The 19,081-nt window shown below is 59.3% G+C and overlaps 1 protein-coding gene across 3 annotated transcripts in view; it reads left to right on the top strand.

Moving 5' to 3' along the window:
• The window catches only part of CACNA2D2 (calcium voltage-gated channel auxiliary subunit alpha2delta 2), a 135,407-nt gene that overhangs the window by 112,996 nt on the left and 3,330 nt on the right, over positions 1–19,081 (top strand). For 2 of the 3 annotated variants that reach the window (XM_045530137.1, XM_045530135.1), the window contains 26 exons: positions 1,603–1,744; positions 4,752–4,883; positions 5,045–5,102; positions 5,793–5,843; positions 5,969–6,068; positions 6,200–6,358; positions 6,595–6,702; positions 6,801–6,879; positions 7,420–7,469; positions 7,652–7,741; positions 7,933–8,004; positions 8,179–8,253; positions 9,501–9,575; positions 9,654–9,725; positions 9,812–9,883; positions 9,991–10,052; positions 10,907–10,983; positions 14,931–14,991; positions 17,046–17,143; positions 17,371–17,461; positions 17,569–17,631; positions 17,782–17,885; positions 18,166–18,264; positions 18,355–18,443; positions 18,617–18,667; positions 18,911–18,982. In XM_045530137.1, the coding sequence (XP_045386093.1) occupies positions 1,603–1,744; positions 4,752–4,883; positions 5,045–5,102; positions 5,793–5,843; positions 5,969–6,068; positions 6,200–6,358; positions 6,595–6,702; positions 6,801–6,879; positions 7,420–7,469; positions 7,652–7,741; positions 7,933–8,004; positions 8,179–8,253; positions 9,501–9,575; positions 9,654–9,725; positions 9,812–9,883; positions 9,991–10,052; positions 10,907–10,983; positions 14,931–14,991; positions 17,046–17,143; positions 17,371–17,461; positions 17,569–17,631; positions 17,782–17,885; positions 18,166–18,264; positions 18,355–18,443; positions 18,617–18,667; positions 18,911–18,982 (2,202 nt within the window). The remainder of the gene's footprint in view (positions 1–1,602; positions 1,745–4,751; positions 4,884–5,044; positions 5,103–5,792; positions 5,844–5,968; positions 6,069–6,199; positions 6,359–6,594; positions 6,703–6,800; positions 6,880–7,419; positions 7,470–7,651; positions 7,742–7,932; positions 8,005–8,178; positions 8,254–9,500; positions 9,576–9,653; positions 9,726–9,811; positions 9,884–9,990; positions 10,053–10,906; positions 10,984–14,930; positions 14,992–17,045; positions 17,144–17,370; positions 17,462–17,568; positions 17,632–17,781; positions 17,886–18,165; positions 18,265–18,354; positions 18,444–18,616; positions 18,668–18,910; positions 18,983–19,081) is intronic. The other variant, XM_045530138.1, reaches the window with a different exon arrangement.

A 19,081-nucleotide genomic window follows, 5' to 3' on the forward strand; every position in this document is an offset into this window, starting at 1 on the left:
CGGCTCCCTGCTCTGGCCTCCATGCTCGGTGGCCGCCTGCGCTGGCTCTGTCCAGCACCCAGGGGCTCCTGAGGGTCCTCCCCGCATGTACCAGAGGTGGGCAATGGGAGGGCAGCAGACAGCTTGGATTCTGCTGTGCCAAATCCACCCCAGGAGAGATGGAAAGGGGGCTTGCTGCAGGCCCTTCAGAGCCGTGCCCCTCGGGCGTGGAGAGCTTGTCTGGCTGGCACGGTCACTCTCCCCAGACAAGACACAGCCTGGGCAGATACCTAGAGGCAGGAACACAGGGGAGGGGCATGCCCAGGACCCAGCGGGTAGCAGGTCAGTGTCCCGTGGGCAGAGAGGAAGTGAGCTAAACCTGGGCTGAAGGTGGTCACAGAATCCTTGAGGGGCAGTGAGGGAGCGCATGGAGGATTCAGTGGCGGCATATGCTCCCTCCTACTAGGCCTGCAGTCCCCAACCCTGGGCTGTGGCCTGTTACCGGTCTGTGGCCTGGGCGTGCATCACCTCCTGAGCTCTGCACCACACCCACACCCCACGACACCCAACACCCCCATCCCCAGTCTGTGGAAAAATTGTCTGCCATGAAACTGGCCCCTGGTGCCAAAAAGGTTGGGGGCCACTGTACTAGGGCAGGAAGCCCCCAGCTCTGCTCCCCACCGGGCCTCACACTCCATCTCTTCCTTGATGCCCCAAGGCTTTTCCTCTCTTCGCCTTCACTCCACCACCGGCTTCCCTCCCCCTTGCACACCTGCACCCAAGCCTCTCTGCCCCCCAGCCCTGGCTGTGGCATCAAGACTGTAGTCACAGACCCACTTCTGCCAGCCTGCAGTGGTAGGCGGGGGTGCACAGCGCATGCCCAGCCTGCCCAGCCGCGAGATGCCATAATTGGCACCTGTCAGGCGGCTGTGGCTCATTTTAGAAAATCAACAGGGGCCCTTACAGTCCTGCTGTTAGCAGGCGCTGCAGACCCTCCCTCTGGAGGTCAGCAGGTCTCAGTGCTAGCCCTCACCCCAGCCCCGCTCTCCCAAGGTTAGCGCCCCCCAGCTCAGAACCTAGAGCTGCTTGCTGCAGGGGGTTGTGCCCCTGCCCCAGATGGGGCTAGGGCCCACCCCGTGGTGCCAAAGGAGCTCCATGCAGGGGATGGGTGGGGCCAGCATGGGGTGAGGGCACAGAGCTCCTAGGAGGGGCTGCCAGGGCCTCCTGTGATTGCAAAAGGCATGTCCTTGTTAGCAGAAGTCTGGAGCCCGTTCCTTATAACTGGCTCCAGGATTTGTCTCCTTCACTAATTGGTTTTCAAGGGTATGGGGAAGAGGTCGGTTTGATTTTGGTTTTAGAATTTGGGTTTAGCAAATGTGGGAATGGTGGGTGGGGTGGGCAGGGAGAGGTGGGCATCACTGGCCTCTCGGGTGAGGGGTCCATACCATGTGTCCATTTGTCCCTGTGTCTCTCCATCTATGTCTCTGACCACAGTAGTCCCTGTTTTCGAGATGCCCCCATCTCCTGGACTATGGCCCTCCCTGCCCCTACTCGCAGGCCTGCCCAGCCCCACTCACTGTTTTCTAGCCCTGACACTGCTTGGGGCGGGGGGCCTTTCTGCAGGACGACCCTGAGAGTGAGGATGTGGAAAGGGGGTCTAAGGCCAGCACCCTAAGGCTGGATTTCATCGAGGACCCAAACTTCAAGAACAAGGTCAACTATTCATACACGGCTGTGCAGATCCCCACGGACATCTACAAAGGCTGTGAGTGTACAGAGCGGTCGGGACAGCCCTCCCCACCTGCCACGGGGGCCATTCCACTGCCAGGGCATTCCCAGGTCCCTGGGGACAGAAGGCTGGTGCCATCTGACTCCAGCCCCACGCTCACCTCTCATACTCACCCACATGCAGACATCGAGCCACTCACAGGCAGAGCCTCACACTAACTCTCAACAAGGGACAGAACACTGAGCCTCTCGTCCCTGTGCATGCGCGGTCTCTGCCCCCGTGCCCACACAAACACATGCACGCACACACTGTTCCCCACGTGCTGGGCCGAGTCCCCAGCTGCCCACGAAGCAACTCCTCACCACCCTCCCCCACTCCCTGGCCCCATGTAGGAGTGGTTGAGAAGCTACCACACATCAGGTGGACACAGGGGCTGGGGGACAGGGAGCCACTCCTCACTCATGGACACCAACCCTATTACATGGGCCTCCTTCTCCTTGGCACAGAGCCAAGGGGGTGGGGACCTGGGGATGTGGGGAAGGGGGATTGGGATAAGGGCGGTTGAGATTCTAAGCTCAAGGCAGCTTTGTACAGTGGGGAAACCAGGTCACTATAGCTAGAAGGATTTGGGTCAGACCTGAGGAGGAACTTCCTGAAGATATTGGGAAATACAGGGGGAGGAGGCCAGGAGACAAACACTGGATGGGGAGCGCTAGCAGCAGGATCTAAGGCACTGAAGCCTGTTGGTTCTAACACAATTCTGTGGGCACTTACAGGGTACCTCAGGATCCAAGGGCCCACTGGGCCACCGCACAGGCTCCAGAATACAGGGAGTCCCCCAGGGTTGTCAGGGAGGCCCTCTCCACCCCCAGGGTCAGCTAGGCCTTCTGGGCAGCCTCGGGTGGGGAGGGTGCTCCCCCTGCACCCCCACAGGCTGCCTGCAGGCCACCTGCCCGAGCCAGTGGAGGGGCACTATCACAGGCAGGCATGCTAATTAAAACAGGAGCCACACCACCCTCTCCAGTCACCCCTCGCTACCCACACAAATTACATTTTATATGTTTTTTATTTACTGTGTCACTTTTAATTAAATCTGTAATCGCCTGCCTGAGGGGGCATGGTCCCCTTTCCCAACTCGGCATGATCTGAGAGTGTGTGCACACGGGTATGGGCGTGTGCACGGGGCTGGGTGGCAGGCCCTTTGCAGGCGGGGAAGGCTGTTTGCACAAGTGTGTCTTGCAGTGAGTGCGTGTGTGTGTGTGTGTGTGTGTGTGTGTGTGGGCATGGATCCCTGCAGGGACAGCCGCTCAGAGCAGAGGTCGCCTCTTGGCTCTTGACCTGAGCCAGGGACACCCCTCTGCAGGCAGCCAAAGGGGCTTCCAGGACAGTCCGCTCTGAGCCTGTCACTGTGTAGATGGAAAACTGAGGCTGAGTGAGGGGTGGGACTTGCCAGGCAGATTCTCCCAGGGCAGACAGTGAAATATTTGAGGGCCTAACTTTATTTTTTCTTAAAGAGAAAAATAGAAATTGTTCAACTCACTAAGTTTCTAAATTAGGAACAGGACCGTAACACACTGTTCAATAAGCAGAGCCAATGCTAGAAATGTGTTTTGTTTTCACATTATGGTCAGTTAAGAGAAGCCACAGGAACAGAGAGAGAGAGGGAGTGAGATCAGAGGCGGGGGTGGCATTAGCAGAGGCCCCACACTGGAGGGCAGGGCCAAGGGGAGACTGCCCCAGCGTGTGCCAGCACCCCCAGGCTGAGGCAGAGCCTTGAGAACTGTAAACCACAGCTCTCTTTCAGCCCTTGGAAGGCACTCTGGTTCTCACTTGGGTGGATCTTTGATAGGGATGCCTACAGGGGAGTGATGATGGCAGGGCTCCTCCTGGGAGGTGGGTAGAGGAAACTGGAGGGAAGAAGTAACGGCCCCTGGGGGAGAGGAAGGTACAGAGGCCTGGCAGAAGCAGGTGTCCCACTCCTGCTGTTTTTTCTGAGTGTCCAGGGACAGGTACACTGCACACATGAGAACATGTGCCACACACACACCAGGCACATTTCAGGCTGCTCTGAGTTGGGGTTGGGGGTAGTGCTCAAGCCATCCTGAGTCTCTGGCCAGCTGAAGGGTCCACAGGATGGAGTCGTTCATCTGAGAGGAGCTTGCTCTGTGAGTGTGTGTAGGGGCAGGCCTGGTCATGGGGTCACGCACGTGCAACCACAGGGGTGGGGGGAAGGGAGGGTGGGGGTGACTGATGGTAGGGGGTTGTGAGCAGGACCCACTAGCGTCCTCTGCAGTGCATAATGGTGTGTAGATATGAGCACATGCACTCGTGCCCATGGCAGCAGCTGGGTTACTGGGCAGGTGGGTTTGGGAGTGAGGGGATCACATATCTGGCTGGAAGCACAGAGGTTAGATGCAGGTATACCTGTTGGGGCTGCAGCATGTGCGTGCAAGTGCACGTGCCTGCGCTGGAGCAGGATAATGGCACTGCCCCTGCCCCTCTAAGGGCCCCTGCCCCCACCCCTGCCTGCTCCTGGCCCCAGTTGATTAATCATGGAGCTGAGTGGCTTCCAGCTTATCAGGTACCTTAATAGCTGAATAATTCCAGCCCCATCAGCGGGCCCTTAATTGCCTTCTTGTGGCTGCAGCCTGGAGTGCATGCTGAGTGGGTGAGCTCCCCGGGGGACCAGCTGCTAGCTCCAGGAAGCATGCTGGATGCGGGGTCCCAGCTCACAGGTCACAGCCACCTGGGCAGCCCCTCTCCAGGGGCCACAGGCCACAGCTGCCCTGCCTGCTCCTGCAAGGCCTGGCTGAGGGGCAGGCTGAGCTGTTCCTTCAACAATGTGGGAGGGGGTGAGGACCAGGAAGTCTTCCTGAAGGAGCTGGTGCAGCCCCAGCTGGGCCCGGGGCTACACGGAGAGTGTGCATAGGCAGAGAGCAGGTGAGGCATTCTAAGTGGGCGGCGCAAGTGTGAGTGTTATGGTGGTAGGTTCAGCAGGGCACAGCCCAGGCGCTTCCCACCCCAGCCTCCTCCTTCCCCACAGCCACCGTCATCCTCAATGAGCTCAACTGGACGGAGGCCCTGGAGAACGTGTTCATTGAAAACCGCAGGCAAGACCCCACGCTGCTGTGGCAGGTCTTTGGCAGTGCCACAGGAGTCACCCGCTACTATCCAGGTAGGTGGCAGCCCATCTCCCGTCTGCCCAGCACCCCACCTTCCTCCATCTCCCAGCCCGCCCATCCTCGGGTGCTTGAGTGGGATGGCCACCCTGCAAGGCCTGCCTCCCCGGATTGGACCTGTCCCTGCCAGTCCCTTTTACCTTCTCTCTTACCACAGCCACCCCGTGGCGAGCCCCCAAGAAGATCGACCTGTATGACGTCCGAAGGAGACCCTGGTGAGCGAGCAAGGAGGGGCTGGGCAGGGACACCCCCTCATCTTCCCACCTCTCCTGCCCGTTCCACTTCCTCCCAATATCCAGGCCTCCGAGCAGGGCGCAGCCAGCTCTATCCAATTTTCATTTCACACATCGTTGCCACTGGAAAATGGATCTCATCACCCAGGCAGGCCTCCCAGCTGCCTCTGCCCCCAGTCCACTACCCGGCACCCCCGCCCCCTCAGGACTGAGAGATTGGACCAGTAGGGGTTCCTAAGGGTGGATGTAGCTTCTGTAGGGTTGGCCAGCCCCTGCCCCAGCCATCTGAGCCCTCGACACCCCTACCCTCTGCTCTGCCCCTCCCAAGCATCCTGCGACTTTCCTTCCCTTCCACCTGTGCTGTCTCATACACAGCTAGACTCTGCCCTTGGGGCCTCAACTGAGGCAGGGGACACAACAAGCCACTAAAGCCAGGGAGCATGCCTCCTGCCCCTGTCTGGATCACCTTACTTGCTGAGGGGCCAGATCACTCATGTCACAGGCAGGAACTGTGTCTGTTTTAATCAACATGGTATCCTGGTACCTAGAACCCTGTCTGGCCCATGCAGTGAATGCTCAACAGAAACATGCTGAGTCAATATGTGGGTGAAGGAAGGAAGGGCCCACAGGGTCCCAGTGGGGCTGGCCCTAACTGAGGCTTCTCCTGGACAGGTATATCCAGGGGGCCTCATCGCCCAAGGACATGGTCATCATCGTGGATGTGTGAGTGAGCATGCTGGCAGGCGGGGTGTGGGTGGGGCAAGAGGCTAGAATCTGGCCCAGGAATGTCGTGAGGGAAGGGCAGGAGAATACCTGAGGCCTCCACGGCCCCTACCTGACCTCTCCAGGAGCGGCAGTGTGAGCGGCCTGACCCTGAAGCTGATGAAGACGTCCGTCTGCGAGATGCTAGACACACTCTCTGACGACGACTATGTGAATGTGGCCTCGGTGAGTGCCAGGGCAGGCAGGGAATCGGTCACCCCGGCCTGCCCCGCTCCTGTGACCATTGCCAGCCCCTTGCCACAGCTGCCTGCCCAGGCCAGCCTGAGGCCACTCTCACCACCCCACTGTTCCTGCAGTTCAACGAGAAGGCGCAGCCTGTGTCATGCTTCACACACCTGGTGCAGGCCAACGTGCGTAACAAGAAGGTGTTCAAGGAAGCTGTGCAGGGCATGGTGGCCAAGGGCACCACAGGCTACAAGGCCGGCTTTGAGTATGCCTTTGACCAGCTGCAGAATGTGAGCCCCCTGGGTGGGCAAACGGGAAGCTGGGGGTGGGCAAGGGCCCAGGCTCGGTGATACCTGGGAAATCAAGACGGATGGCCTTGTTAGCACCAAACAGGCAGCTTGGACAGATAGCACCATCTGCTGTGGGGGAGGAAGGCCAGAGGGTCAGGCCCACCAGGGGGAGGGAGGCCCATCCCCTGGACCAGGCAGGGGCTGAGAGCCGGCTGACTCCACGCTCACCCGCCCAGTCCAACATCACTCGGGCCAACTGCAATAAGATGATCATGATGTTCACGGATGGCGGTGAGGACCGCGTACAGGACGTCTTCGAGAAGTATAATTGGCCCAACCGGACGGTGAGGCTCAGCCCAGGCAGGGGCTCCCCTGACCTGCACCCAGTACAGGGGAGGGCTGTCCCCTGGTGGCCACAGCAGTAACCTCAACCCCCCCCCAGGTGCGCGTGTTCACTTTCTCCGTGGGGCAGCATAACTACGACGTCACACCCCTGCAGTGGATGGCCTGCGCCAACAAAGGTACCTCGCCTGACATCACTGCCAGGGGCCCTGCCTGCCATGTCCTGCTGTCCACTGGGTTTGTTATCCGGCCATTTGTTGACCCGCCGTGGACAGACGGACAGATAGTGCATCTTTTCATACAGGTGGCTGTCTGTCACTCTTTCTGTCTGGTGGGCTGTCTAACGTGTCCATCTGACTGAGCATCTTTCTGCCCATCTGTATGTCCACTGTCCACTGTCCATCCATCTCTTGTCTGCTCCTGCGTCTGTTTGCTGATCAGTCTGTCTCTCCCCACACCTGAGCCTGGCTGCTGCTGGGTGGACTCTGAGTGTCACTGCCATGAGGGACTGCAGGCCCCTGGCTCCTGCCCCCTGCTCTGCTTTCGTATACCCTACATTCACTCCCTTTCCCTGGTGTTGGTCCCACTGACAGCGCAATGGCAGGAGCAGTAAAGGGATATGAGTTTGGGGGGGGTGACATCAAAGAGAGGGGGGCAAGTCAGGGCTGTGGGTCCCGCAGTGTCAGCCAGGCCCATCACTGCCTTCCCTTCCTTCACAGGTTACTATTTTGAGATCCCTTCTATTGGAGCCATCCGCATCAACACGCAGGTGAGACTGGGGGTACCTCCTTCAGCCCCTCATCTTCCTGCCGGGATGCTGTGTGCAGTGGGCTGCTGTAGGCCAAGAGCGCCCCCTGGTGGCTTCTGGGGACACAATCCCAACGCACAGGAGGCAGAATGGGGAGAGTGCAAAGGGAGACGCTCAGGACCTCTGCCGCGCCTCCTCCCCAGGAATATCTAGACGTGTTGGGCAGGCCCATGGTGCTGGCGGGCAAGGAGGCCAAGCAGGTGCAGTGGACCAATGTGTACGAGGACGCACTGGTAAGGCCTCTGGGCAAGGAAGGGGTGGGGCTGGCAACCATCCCCAGGGATGTGCCCACAGGGTCAAGACCCCTGAGAACCTCCTTGTGGGGTAACCAAGCAGAAGTCAAAGAGAGGTGGCCCCTGCTCTGAACATTTGGGGTGATGGCAGGGCCAGCCACAGAAGACCCCATCATTCTCCTCTCCTTTAGGGGCTGGGGTTGGTGGTGACAGGGACCCTCCCTGTTTTCAACCTGACACAGGATGGCCCTGGGGAAAAGAAGGTGAGGTCTCCTGCTGGGCCAGGGTTGGGCATGACCCCAGCAGGTCTGGGGATAGAGGAGGGAGGGGCACGCCTGCAAACTGGACAAGGCGGCTGGAGGCCTTGGGTATGGCAGCTGGGCAGGGAGTCCCCATGGCATTGAGCCCATTACAGACCCCCATGCCTCTGCTCCCAGAACCAGCTGATCCTGGGCGTGATGGGCATCGATGTGGCTCTGAATGACATCAAGAGGCTGACTCCCAACTACACAGTGAGTATCCACCTGCCCATCAACCCTGCTCTGCCTCCCACACGGCCACAGCCAGGCTGGCCGATGGGGATTACAGCGCCTCCATGGAGACCTCTGAGTTCAGGGAATCAGGGAAGACTTCCCCAGGAGGTGACCTTGGGCCTAGATGAAGGTGACCTTGGGCTGGCAAACTTTCTGTAAAGAGCCAGACTGAATATTTTAGGCTTTGCCAGCCTAAATACCCATCTCATACTCAATTCTGCTGCTGTATTATGAAAACAGCCACAGACAAAACATAAACAAATGGGCATGGCTATGTTCCAATACAATTTTATTTGTGGATACTGATATTTGAATTTCAGATAATTTCCACATGTCGTGAAATATAAGTCTGCCTTTGATGTTTTCCAACCATTTAAAGACATAAAAACTATTCTTAGCTCATGGCCTTACGGTGGCAGGCGGCAGGCCAGACTTGGCCCGTGTGCATAGGCAGGAGTGCCCTGGGCAGAAAGGAGGGGAAGGCGAACACTGGAGGCAGAGGGGACTCTCTGTGAAAAGGCCTGGAGGTGAAAAACAGAATCGTCAACCAGGCGAGGGGCAAGGTCACAGTGTGGCTGGCCCAGGGCCTGTGGTTAAGGAGCCGGGGTCTCGCCTGTGAGGAGAGGTGGGGTACTTGTGACAGCATCATTAAGCCTGAGTGCCCTGAAGCCCTGCTTGGGCCTGAGGGGCCAGGGGCTGTGGCACTGGCCTCCACATATGGTGAGAAAACTGCCTGAGAGAGGTGAGGGCTGGGTCCCGGCCTCTACTCCTGCTCCTCCCTCCCGTTCCGCCTACAAGGGCAGCCCAGACCTTCGGGATTCCCAAGGCTCTGCGCCTCCCCCTGTGCTATACTGACTGGGAATAAGGAGAGGCACAAATCAGAGGTAGTAGTGGGACACAGCGGTACAAGAGCGGCAGCCCTGTGGGGCCAGTGGAGGCGGAGAGGTCAGGCTGGCTGACGGCCCACAAGAGCAGGGAGAGAGGCTGGAACCACAGGACGCCAGCCACAGAGCCAGTCAGCCATGGCAAGGGCTGGTGCACAAGGGGCACCCAGCCTGCTGGCCTGGCTTGCGAGATGGGCCTAGGACCATGTGGCATGTGGGGGCCCTTGGCCCAGGCAAGCAAACAGCACCCCTCAGCATGGTGGAAGACAGAATGGGGAAGAGCTCCAGAGCCAGGAATCCCTGCCCAGTCCTCCAGACCCTGAGCTCCCATTCTACTCCCAGCTTGGAGCCAACGGCTATGTGTTTGCCATTGACCTGAACGGCTACGTGTTGCTGCACCCCAATCTCAAGCCCCAGGTGAGCCAGGTGGGCAGCCTGGAGGGTGGGTAAACCCTCCAAGATGGGGACTTCTGACTTCTGCCCTGCCTCCCACAGACCACCAACTTCCGGGAACCTGTGACTTTAGACTTCCTGGATGCAGAGCTGGAGGATGAGAACAAGGAAGAGGTAAGAAGAAGGAGGGGGAAGGGACGGGGGCAGACACAGAGAGCAGAGAGTGGGGGCCCTGCCCCTCACATCCCTGGCCCTTCCAGATCCGTCGGAGCATGATCGATGGCAACAAGGGCCACAAGCAGATCAGAACATTGGTCAAGTCCTTGGATGAGGTGAGAAGGCAGGAGAGGGGGGCCAGGGAGTCAGGGTGGGCACCCTCCTACCCCGCCCCCCACGCCTGCCTGCCAGCCCATGTACCTGACCCAGCCTCCTCTCCCAGAGGTACATAGACGAGGTGATGCGGAACTACACCTGGGTGCCTATCAGGAGCACCAACTACAGGTGAGTGGGGCCAGGGCTGGTGGGCAGACGGGGTTGGGGGAAGCCCCACGGTCTGAGCCCAGTTGCCCCCTCCCTCTCCCACCCCGGTCTGCTGTAACCACCATCCCAGTGGGGCACCAGTGCCAGGGCTCCTCACTACTTTCCCGGGGATGCTCAGTCCCCAAGGGCCTCCCCTGGCCCCTCAGAAACAAGCAGCAGGTCCTGAGAGCACAGGACAGAGACAGGGTGGTGCCTCACACCCACCCCCTCTCATGTCACTCCCACCTCACCCAGCCCTGGGTGTCTGTGCCCAGGACACTTCAGCACATTCACGCTGGGTCCCCTTGTGGGCCAGGCTGGGTCGGCGCAGGTTGTCCTCTGCATGCCCCACACAGCTTGTCCATTCTGAAATGCCAGGGGCATCCTCATACCCCAGGACCAGCCTACAGCTGCCCCTCGCCATATGAGTGCCAGCCCTGCTTTTAGCTGGCTCTCACATGGCCTGAGTATCTGGGGACTCTGGACCCCTCCCGGCAGTACCCACCCCTGCAGATAGCTCACTGACAGTGTCCCGCCCCTTGTAAGTTTGCCACTGACCAGAGGAGGAGGCTGACCAGGCAGGTGGGGTGTTGTGGGAAGCTGCTGGGGGTGGGAGGTGGGGTGGAGATTTGCTCCAGGAGAGTTTGGGGGAGTGGAGGGCTGCCCCCTAGGCCATGCATCTCCCACAGCTAAGCAGGGAGAGGGGTCCCTGGTAGTGGGAGGAGGGGATGCCTCAGCTTGGGCCTCTCTGCCCAACTCCAAGGCCATGGGGAAGGGGTGCCAGTGTGGCCTCCCTCTCCCCAGCAGTGACTATGCTCCCCACTTCTGCTCCCCAGCCTAGGGCTGGTGCTCCCGCCGTATAGCACCTTCTACCTCCAAGCCAACCTCAGCGACCAGATCCTGCAGGTCAAGTGTAAGTGGCCCGGCCCCTGCCTGCGCCCTGCACCCCTGCCTCTGCCCCGCACCCTGGCCGGCCCCAGGCAGCACAGCCAGCCGTGCTTGCCGCCAAGGCGCCCCTCCCGCCCAGTCTGCCCACCCCTCAGGTGCCTGCAGGCTGCGGCACCGGCCTTCAAAAGTCTGTGGAAATCTGCATGCTCACCTTTTCTCAGATTTGGTTCCAGACCATTCTCTCATGGTTTCTGTTGAGGTTTCTGTTTTTGGTTTCTCCTACTTCGTGTTTTCCCTCCTTAGCCTGCCTGCCCCGCACACCTCTGGGGGCTACGTTCTTGGAAGACACGCCTTCCCCTCATCTCCCTCAACCGTCTCCTGCTCAGCTCTGTCCCCTGTGGCGCCACCCACCAGGGTCCCTCTCCCCCCACCCCCTTCTCTGTTCCCTTTACCCAGGTCCCACTCAGTCGCTCACTTTCCTCCTCCCACCTCTCTGCTCTCCCTCCTCTTCACCCCTCTCTCCCTCCTGCTCTTCCTCTCCCCTGCACCTCCTCAACTCCCTCCCTCCCTTACCTCTCCTTCCTGCTCACTCCCTCCACTTCTCTCTCTCACTGTCCCTCCTTCCCTCCCTCTCTCCCCTACCCCAGCACCCCTCCCTTCCCTCTCTCCCTTTAGTTTCTCCTCTCCCTGTCTCACACCCTCTCTCTTCCCCTCACTCCCTCTGGTCTGCTCCCTGGCCCCTCATCCCTCCCTCCCTCCCTCCTTCGCCCCTGCATCCCCCTTCCTCTCTCTCTCTCTCTTTCTCTTTCCCTCCCTCCGTCCTTCCCTCCCTTTCCCAGTCGTCTGCCTGTGGCTCACCCCTGCATGCCCTGCTCACCCTGGGCCTCTGGAGAGAGGCCTGGGTCTCCAGAGCCTGTGGCCCCGCCTGCCCACAGCACCCAAGGTCACGGGGAGGGAGGCTGGGGCTCCGGCCCCACCGGGCGCCCCCCACCTGCCTGGCCGACTGGGGCTCATCTCCTTTGAGTTTTCTTGCTCTCTCTTTCTCTCTCATGTCGTTTTTTGCAAGAAGTTTCCTTTCGGTATGATGATGAGACACAATATTTTCATTCAAACAGCCATTGAATAAAATATTGTTTGTGCCCCTCCCCTTCCCCTCCCCCTTTTCGTTTGTTTTTGTGTTTGTGTTGTTTTTGTTTTCCTCGCTTTCTCTCTTGGTGGACTGTCCCAGTGCCAATCAGCAAACTGAAGGGCAAGTATATTCAGAACCAGTGCACCCTCCTCTCCCCACCCCACCCGCCCTCACGCCCCTGCTTGCCCCCCTCCCTGCCCAGGACCAGCCAAACCCCTGCTCGCCAGGGCTCCCCTCCCAGCATCCCCTGGGGCCTCTAGTTCTTGCCTTTCCTATGATCCCTAAATCTCTATTAGAGCCAGAGGCCCTTGCCCCTGGCCCTGCCTGCAGGGTGTTCTCCGGTGTGATCTGAGGCTCAGGCCCTTTCCTTGTAATCCTCACTCCCTCTGGGAAGGCCCTTGCCTCCCCGCAACCTTCTCTGTCCCTCCAAGACAACTCAACAGTGGGGACAGGGCTGAATGCCTCTCCACCACCTCCCACCCAGCAGGGCAGGGAGCCTGAGATGCAAAGGGTAGATCAGCCCTTGGAGGGGCTTGTATGCACCTAAGGGAAAGGCCCAGCCCGCAGGGCTTCCTCTGATCTCTGGTAGTGGCTGCAGAAGCTGGCAGCCCTCCAAAAAGGAAGACAGAGAAGCTTGGAAGCCTCACGCCCTGACCCTGGGGCCAAAGGGCAAAGGGGCAGCATAGGGCAGGCAGCCAGGCCACTGGAAGAACAAGGCTCACAGGACCATCCTGGGCACTGGCTGAGGTGCTGAAGTACCTCTGTCCTGCCACCACCACCACCCACCCCCCTGCTGCTCCCAAAGGCTTTGCTAAGGCCCATTGGCCCAGCCCTGCCCTGAGGTGGGTGGGCAGGCAAGTGTGGAAAAGGTGTTCCCCTGGGGAAATAAAGGCAGACTGGGGTCTGTGGGCCTGGCCAGGGATGGAATAGGATCTGTCTAGACCCCAAGGGCCAGCAATGGAACTTGGAGGAAATCAGGCTGGGTATGAAGAAAAAGGTTCTGGCACTCTGAGCTGCCTAAACCAGAGAGACTTCCAGAAAGGGGGGCAGTGGACACCCAAGCCCTGGCAGAGAACCAGGGAGTGAGAGAGGACAGCACACAAAGGTGTCTGCATAGACAGACAGCCACCTCTCTCAGGTGAGCCCTGGGCAGATGGGGTATAGAGAGCCACGAGGGGATGTCCCTGTGACCTGGAAGCAAGGACTCCCAAGAAGCCCTAGGGGCCCTGTACAGCCGAGTCCAGCAAAGTGGATACAGCTGTCGCCACTGGCCCGGGTGGGGGTGGGGGACATGCCCTACTCCCACTGGCTTGAGTTGTCTTTTTCTTCCCATCCCCCCACCCACATTCCCCCAGTGACCGCAGAAATGCAGGGCCCTGGTAACAGTGACAAACATAGCATAGTCTCCCTCCCTGATCCTTCCCCTCCTTTTTCTTTTTCCTCCTCCCCCTCCCCTCTACCCCTTCCCCGTTGGCTTGTGTCCAAACCCTGCCTCACAGTCCTATCAGAAAGGAACAGTCCAACCAGTGACTGCCCAGCCCCTCCAGGCACCCCAAGTCCCCTGTCTGGAATCTTGCAGTGCATTGTGGGAGTACTTGGGAACAGAGAAAATCCCTCTTCTATACAAGTAAAGCCCAAGGGGCAGAAGAGAGATCAGACCCTGGAAGAAGACAGGATAGGAAGATGAACTGCCCAGAGTGAGAGCAGTCAGGAGCAGGGGGAAAACCTCCCAGATGCAGACCTGCAAGATGCCCAGTCTAGCTGGGCAGGGAGAGGCCACAAAGGAGCCCCTAGGGCCACATCCTTAGGTTCACTCACAAACTCACATGAAGGCAACCACACATACACACACAGGCTGTCACATACACATGCACACTCATGCATCCATGCTCACACACACGGGCACAGCTCATAAGCTCAGGGCACAGACCCAACTGATGGACCCCTCAACAGCATCCCCACCCCCTCTGGAACCCCCAGCATTCTTCCTGGCTGCTGTGAGTCCAGACAGGTCTTAGGAAGAGTGGAGAGCCAGCCCTTCTTCCCTCCCTGCCCGTCACGCCCCCAGCCCAGGGAAGCAGGTGTGCAGGTGCCAGCCCCTGTCTCCAGACTCTACTCCCACACTGTGAGAACAGTCCAGGGCACTTCGAGGGTCTCCTTTCACCCAGCTTCCTGTCCCAGGGGGACCACCAGACCCCCACAATGCACTGCAGTCCACCCCAGCTGCCCACACCTGTCTCTGGTTGGACTGTCTGTGCCCGTGAGAAACCCCTTTGGTTTGGCCATGTTGATGCCTGACACAGAACAAAAGCAAGACCTACCAAAACACAAACGGCTACGGCAAAGAGAGATAAAATCCGCAGCCAAGCCAATTCCCTTCCTCAAAGTCTCTTTGGAGGCCAAGGAAGCTCAGCATGCGGTTTTTTCCATTATGGATGTGATAAGAGTGAGACTGGCGCCTCCCCCAGACCATGCATATATATAGCAGTGTGTGTATATATATGTGTGTGTGTGTGTCCGTGTATATGTGCTATACAGCCGTATGGAAGCATATACAGCCACGCCAAGGGACTCACTGCCGACAGAGGACCAGGCCCGGGCAACATATTGGCTATAACTGCCCTCCTCCTGCGATGCTGTAGTCACACAGGCCCTCCACCCGTCCCCGCCCATCCCTTCTCTCTGGCTCGAACCTGAACGTGGAAGTGGCGGGTTCCCTCTTTGCTGGTGTCTCCCCCTCCCTCAAGCCACCCTCTCCCCTGTCCCTCCAGCCCCACAGCTCTTAGCCCCCTGGCCTCCAGCCTCCCCAGCCCCCGCCGGATAACCCCCCGTTTCTGTTGCAGATTTTGAGTTCCTGCTCCCCAGCAGCTTTGAGTCTGAAGGACATGTTTTCATTGCTCCCAGGTAGCTTGCGTGTGGCCTTGCTGAGGTGTCCTCCCCCACCCTGACTGCCCCAGCCCTGCCTCCTGCACTGCTGCCTGGAACTCTGTGTGTCTGTGTCCTGTGCAGTGTCACCCCCAGCTCCCATACATAGCCGGGTATGCGCAGCTGTGTGCATACCCACGCCATGTAGCCACACCAGGCAGCAGTGGCCAGTGTCCCCACAGCCCCAGCTCCCACCAGGCCTGGGGCAGGAGGGCTCTGGACTGTATGCTGACCTTCCCCACCCTCCCAGGCAACCAGGAAGGAGCCCTTTCCGCCCTGGGCTGGCTGTCCCCAGCATGCCCCTTGCTGGGCAGCTGCTGCTCTGGTTTGTGGCATCCTTCCTATCCCCTCACCTCGCACCCCACCGTTGTCCTGTGTCAGTCAGTGTTTGTGTGGGTCTGGGGGCTGAGCCAGCCAGAGCCCCTGTCGGCAGTGCTGAATCTAGGTGTGGTGGCTCAATTGGGGGGGTGGGGAGAAGGGGAGTGCAGGGGCTTTGAGAAGCTGCCCTGGCAAGTGAGGCATAGGGCCCAGAGTAGGCCCAGGTCTGGACCATGCCTGGAGTGCATGCTCAGCCTGGACACACACATCCTTGTGCACACACCCTCTACCTTTGGCCCACATCTGAGGAGGCAGGGCCCTGGGTGCTAAGGCCCTTTCTGTGACCCAGGCTCTGGATGAGGGCAGGTGGGTGGGTGCAGCTGACAGAGACCCATGGGCACTCTCAGGCACCACACGGGGCTCTGGACACTCCTACCTCCGTGTGTGTGCACACCTGCGCATGCACCCACAATTTCTCTGTGACTCTCTCTGTGGATGTCTGTACTTGTGAGTCATTGTGTATGTATGTAAGAGTCTGAGTATAAATGTGGGGAGGGCGCTGTGCACTAGAGAGTGCTCTGTGGGAAGGTATGAAAAGGCCTGCATAGCCCATGTGACCCTGTTCATTTTTGTCATTTCTGTATCTTTGGCTTGGAAAAGCTCAATAAATGTGTGTATGGTGAGTGAATGAAGTACCCCGCAGATGTGAATGTGTATATTGTGTGTACGGGACAGGCTCCAAGTGACTTGGTGTATCTCAAGCCCAGCATTATGGGTGTCACCTGGGTGTGTCGGATCTGGCCTCCAGGCACAGAGGCACAGACTGTACACTGCACAAAGTCCCTGGGGGCCAGCGAGTAAATGGGGGCTAAGACCCAGTCCTAGGTGCCCTCACCAAGCTATGGGCCCTAGCATGGCCTGGGGAAGTGGCACATTTTTTAAATTCCCACAGTTACTGCCATATGGGACAATGAGGGGGTTGCTGGTGGCAGAGGTTTGTGAATGAGGGATTGGGCAAGGGAGGTGGCTCCATCTAGCAGGGTAGAGGGACTGCTCATCAAGACTTCCTGGGTGGGGAGCAGAGCCCAAGCAGGTCCCCTCATGCCCCACACGCCCCATGTTCTCTGAACCCAGAACCTGGACCCAGTGAGGGTCTTGAGGAGGTGAGGGATTTGGCCTGCCCACCTCTGAGGATAAAGCATGCCAGAGTTCCCACGTTCCCACTGACTTCCCCACAGCCTCTGTGGTATGATGAAAAAAGTGAGTCTTAGCGAGCTAGAGTGAGTTGCCCAAAAGTACACAGCCAGAAAGCGGCAGGATGAGGTCTCAGACTCAGGCTGACAGAAGCCAGCGCTGGTACTCCGGCCCCACCTCATGCCCACGGGAATGCTATAGGGCATACAGGTGGATGAGCCGGCCACCAGATGTTTCCTGGGGCCTCCCAGGTGCACCGTCTGGGTCCAGCCACACAGGAGAGATGGGAGGCTCTGCAGGGCTGCCCAGGAAAGAAAACCTGCCAGAGTGGAGGAAGCAGACCCTCATTCTCCTGTCAGCTCTGCCCCAGCTCAGACCCAGGCAGCCTGTAAGAACACACATGCCTCTCCCTGAGGCCTGGGCTTCTCAGCAAATGGCCAGGCAGGCCTCTTGGGAAGCCTTGACCCCACCGCCCTGTCCAGCCCCCCAAGCCCACTCTTCTTGCCCCTCCCCACCCCCAGAGAGTATTGCAAGGACCTGAATGCCTCAGACAACAACACCGAGTTCCTGAAAAACTTCATTGAGCTCATGGAGAAAGTGACTCCAGACTCCAAGCAGTGTGAGTGCCTGGCAGGGCAGCTGGATCTGGGCAGTGCCCAGGCAACATGGGGGCAGCCCCGAGGAACCCGGAGACCGGGCAAGATGTGGAAAATATGCAGGCCCATGCCAAGGGCTGGGCCTGGGCCAGGTCATGGGCAAGGTTCCTGGTGGAGCTTAGGGGTGGGGGCGAGGGTGGGAAGAGAGCTGCAGGAAGATGCCCCCTCCACCCCTGCCCTCCTGTTCCAGGCAACAACTTCCTTCTGCACAACCTGATCTTGGACACAGGCATCACACAGCAGCTGGTGGAGCGTGTGTGGCGGGACCAGGATCTCAACACGTAGGCACCACCCAACCCATGGCAGCAGGAGGTTTGGATGGCCCCAGAGGCCCTGGCCCTGCTCACCAAAAGACAGGCCTGTGACCCCATTTCCCTGCTGCCCCCAGGTACAGCCTGCTGGCCGTGTTCGCTGCCACAGACGGCGGCATCACCCGAGTCTTCCCCAACAAGTAAGTGACCTACTCCAGTACCCAACCCCCTGCCCCTGCCTGGAACCCTGCCTCTGTCCCACTGCCCAGAGGCCTCCTTGTACCTGCTGAAACCACCCCTCCCACAACTACCCCTTACCCACCGACCTCTGCCTCTCTTGGGTGCTCCAGGGCAGCTGAGGACTGGACAGAGAACCCTGAGCCCTTCAATGCCAGCTTCTACCGCCGCAGCCTGGATAACTATGGTTATGTCTTCAAGCCCCCACACCAGGATAGTGAGTGTCCACCCAGGATGCCCAGCAGCTGGTGGGAAGCCTCAGCTTCCCTGTATGCTCAGGGCTGTGCTTTGCTCTGTGAGGCCTCTCCAACATGAGTCTCGCTGAGACCCGGGCAGATGTGAAGAGATGGACAGGCTGTGCCAGACACTATGCTGGGTGCTGGGTGCTTAGGCTGGAGTCAGCGCTGGGTTGGGCTCCTGGGTTTGTAGAGCCCAGCATGGAGGGGTCAGTGTGTGGCTGGCAGCCCCCACTCCTAACTGCCGCATCCCACCTCCAGCCCTGTTAAGGCCACTGGAGCTGGAGAACGACACAGTGGGCATCCTCGTCAGCACAGCTGTGGAGCTCAGCCTAGGCGGGCGCACACTGAGACCAGCAGGTGAATGCCCGGGAGGGAAGTGGGGAAAGAGGCAGTAGGCAGGGTGCTGCCAGGCAGGTAGCACTGATGGCCCCTTGCTCTCCCCCAAAGTGGTGGGCGTCAAGCTGGACCTAGAAGCTTGGGCTGAGAAGTTCAAGGTGCTAGCCAGCAACCGTACCCACCAGGACCAGCCTCAGAAGGTATTTGGGTACTTTCTGGAGTCCCCAGGGACCCCTACCAAGCCTCCCAGAGTGGCTCCAGCGCCTATGGGGAAGCCCGGGAAGCTGCAGATGGCCTGGGGACCCAGGTGTATGAAGGGTGATGGGAGGGAGGAAAACTGGTGCGCGGCTCATGGTCCTCATTCTCTGCCCAGCAGTGCGGCCCCAGCAGCCACTGTGAGATGGACTGTGAGGTTAACAATGAGGTGCGTGTGCCCTGAGCCTGCTCTGGACCCTACCTTACCCCATTCCCAGATTTCTTAGTCCCAACTGCAACTCCTAGCCCATCCCTTGGCCTGTGGGTCTCAACATCATCACACTGACTTCACACCCTTACCGGGACTGGGGGGAGTGGTGCCCCCCAACTGAACCACTGGACTGCCAGGGCCTGGGAGGCAGGTCTAGGGCTGAACCCCTTTCCAGTTTCCTCCCCCTTCCCTACCTCTCAGGACCTACTCTGTGTCCTCATTGATGACGGGGGATTCCTGGTGCTGTCAAACCAGAACCATCAGTGGGACCAGGTGAGGGTCAGGAAGAGAGTGGAAGGGGGGAGGGATTTGAGCCTTCTGGGGGTGTGGCACTGCCAGTCCCGTGACCATGGGCTCCCTCCCGACATCCCC

This window comes from Lemur catta, chromosome 18, assembly GCF_020740605.2.
Source record: "Lemur catta isolate mLemCat1 chromosome 18, mLemCat1.pri, whole genome shotgun sequence".
NCBI classification, from domain to species: Eukaryota; Metazoa; Chordata; class Mammalia; order Primates; family Lemuridae; genus Lemur; species Lemur catta.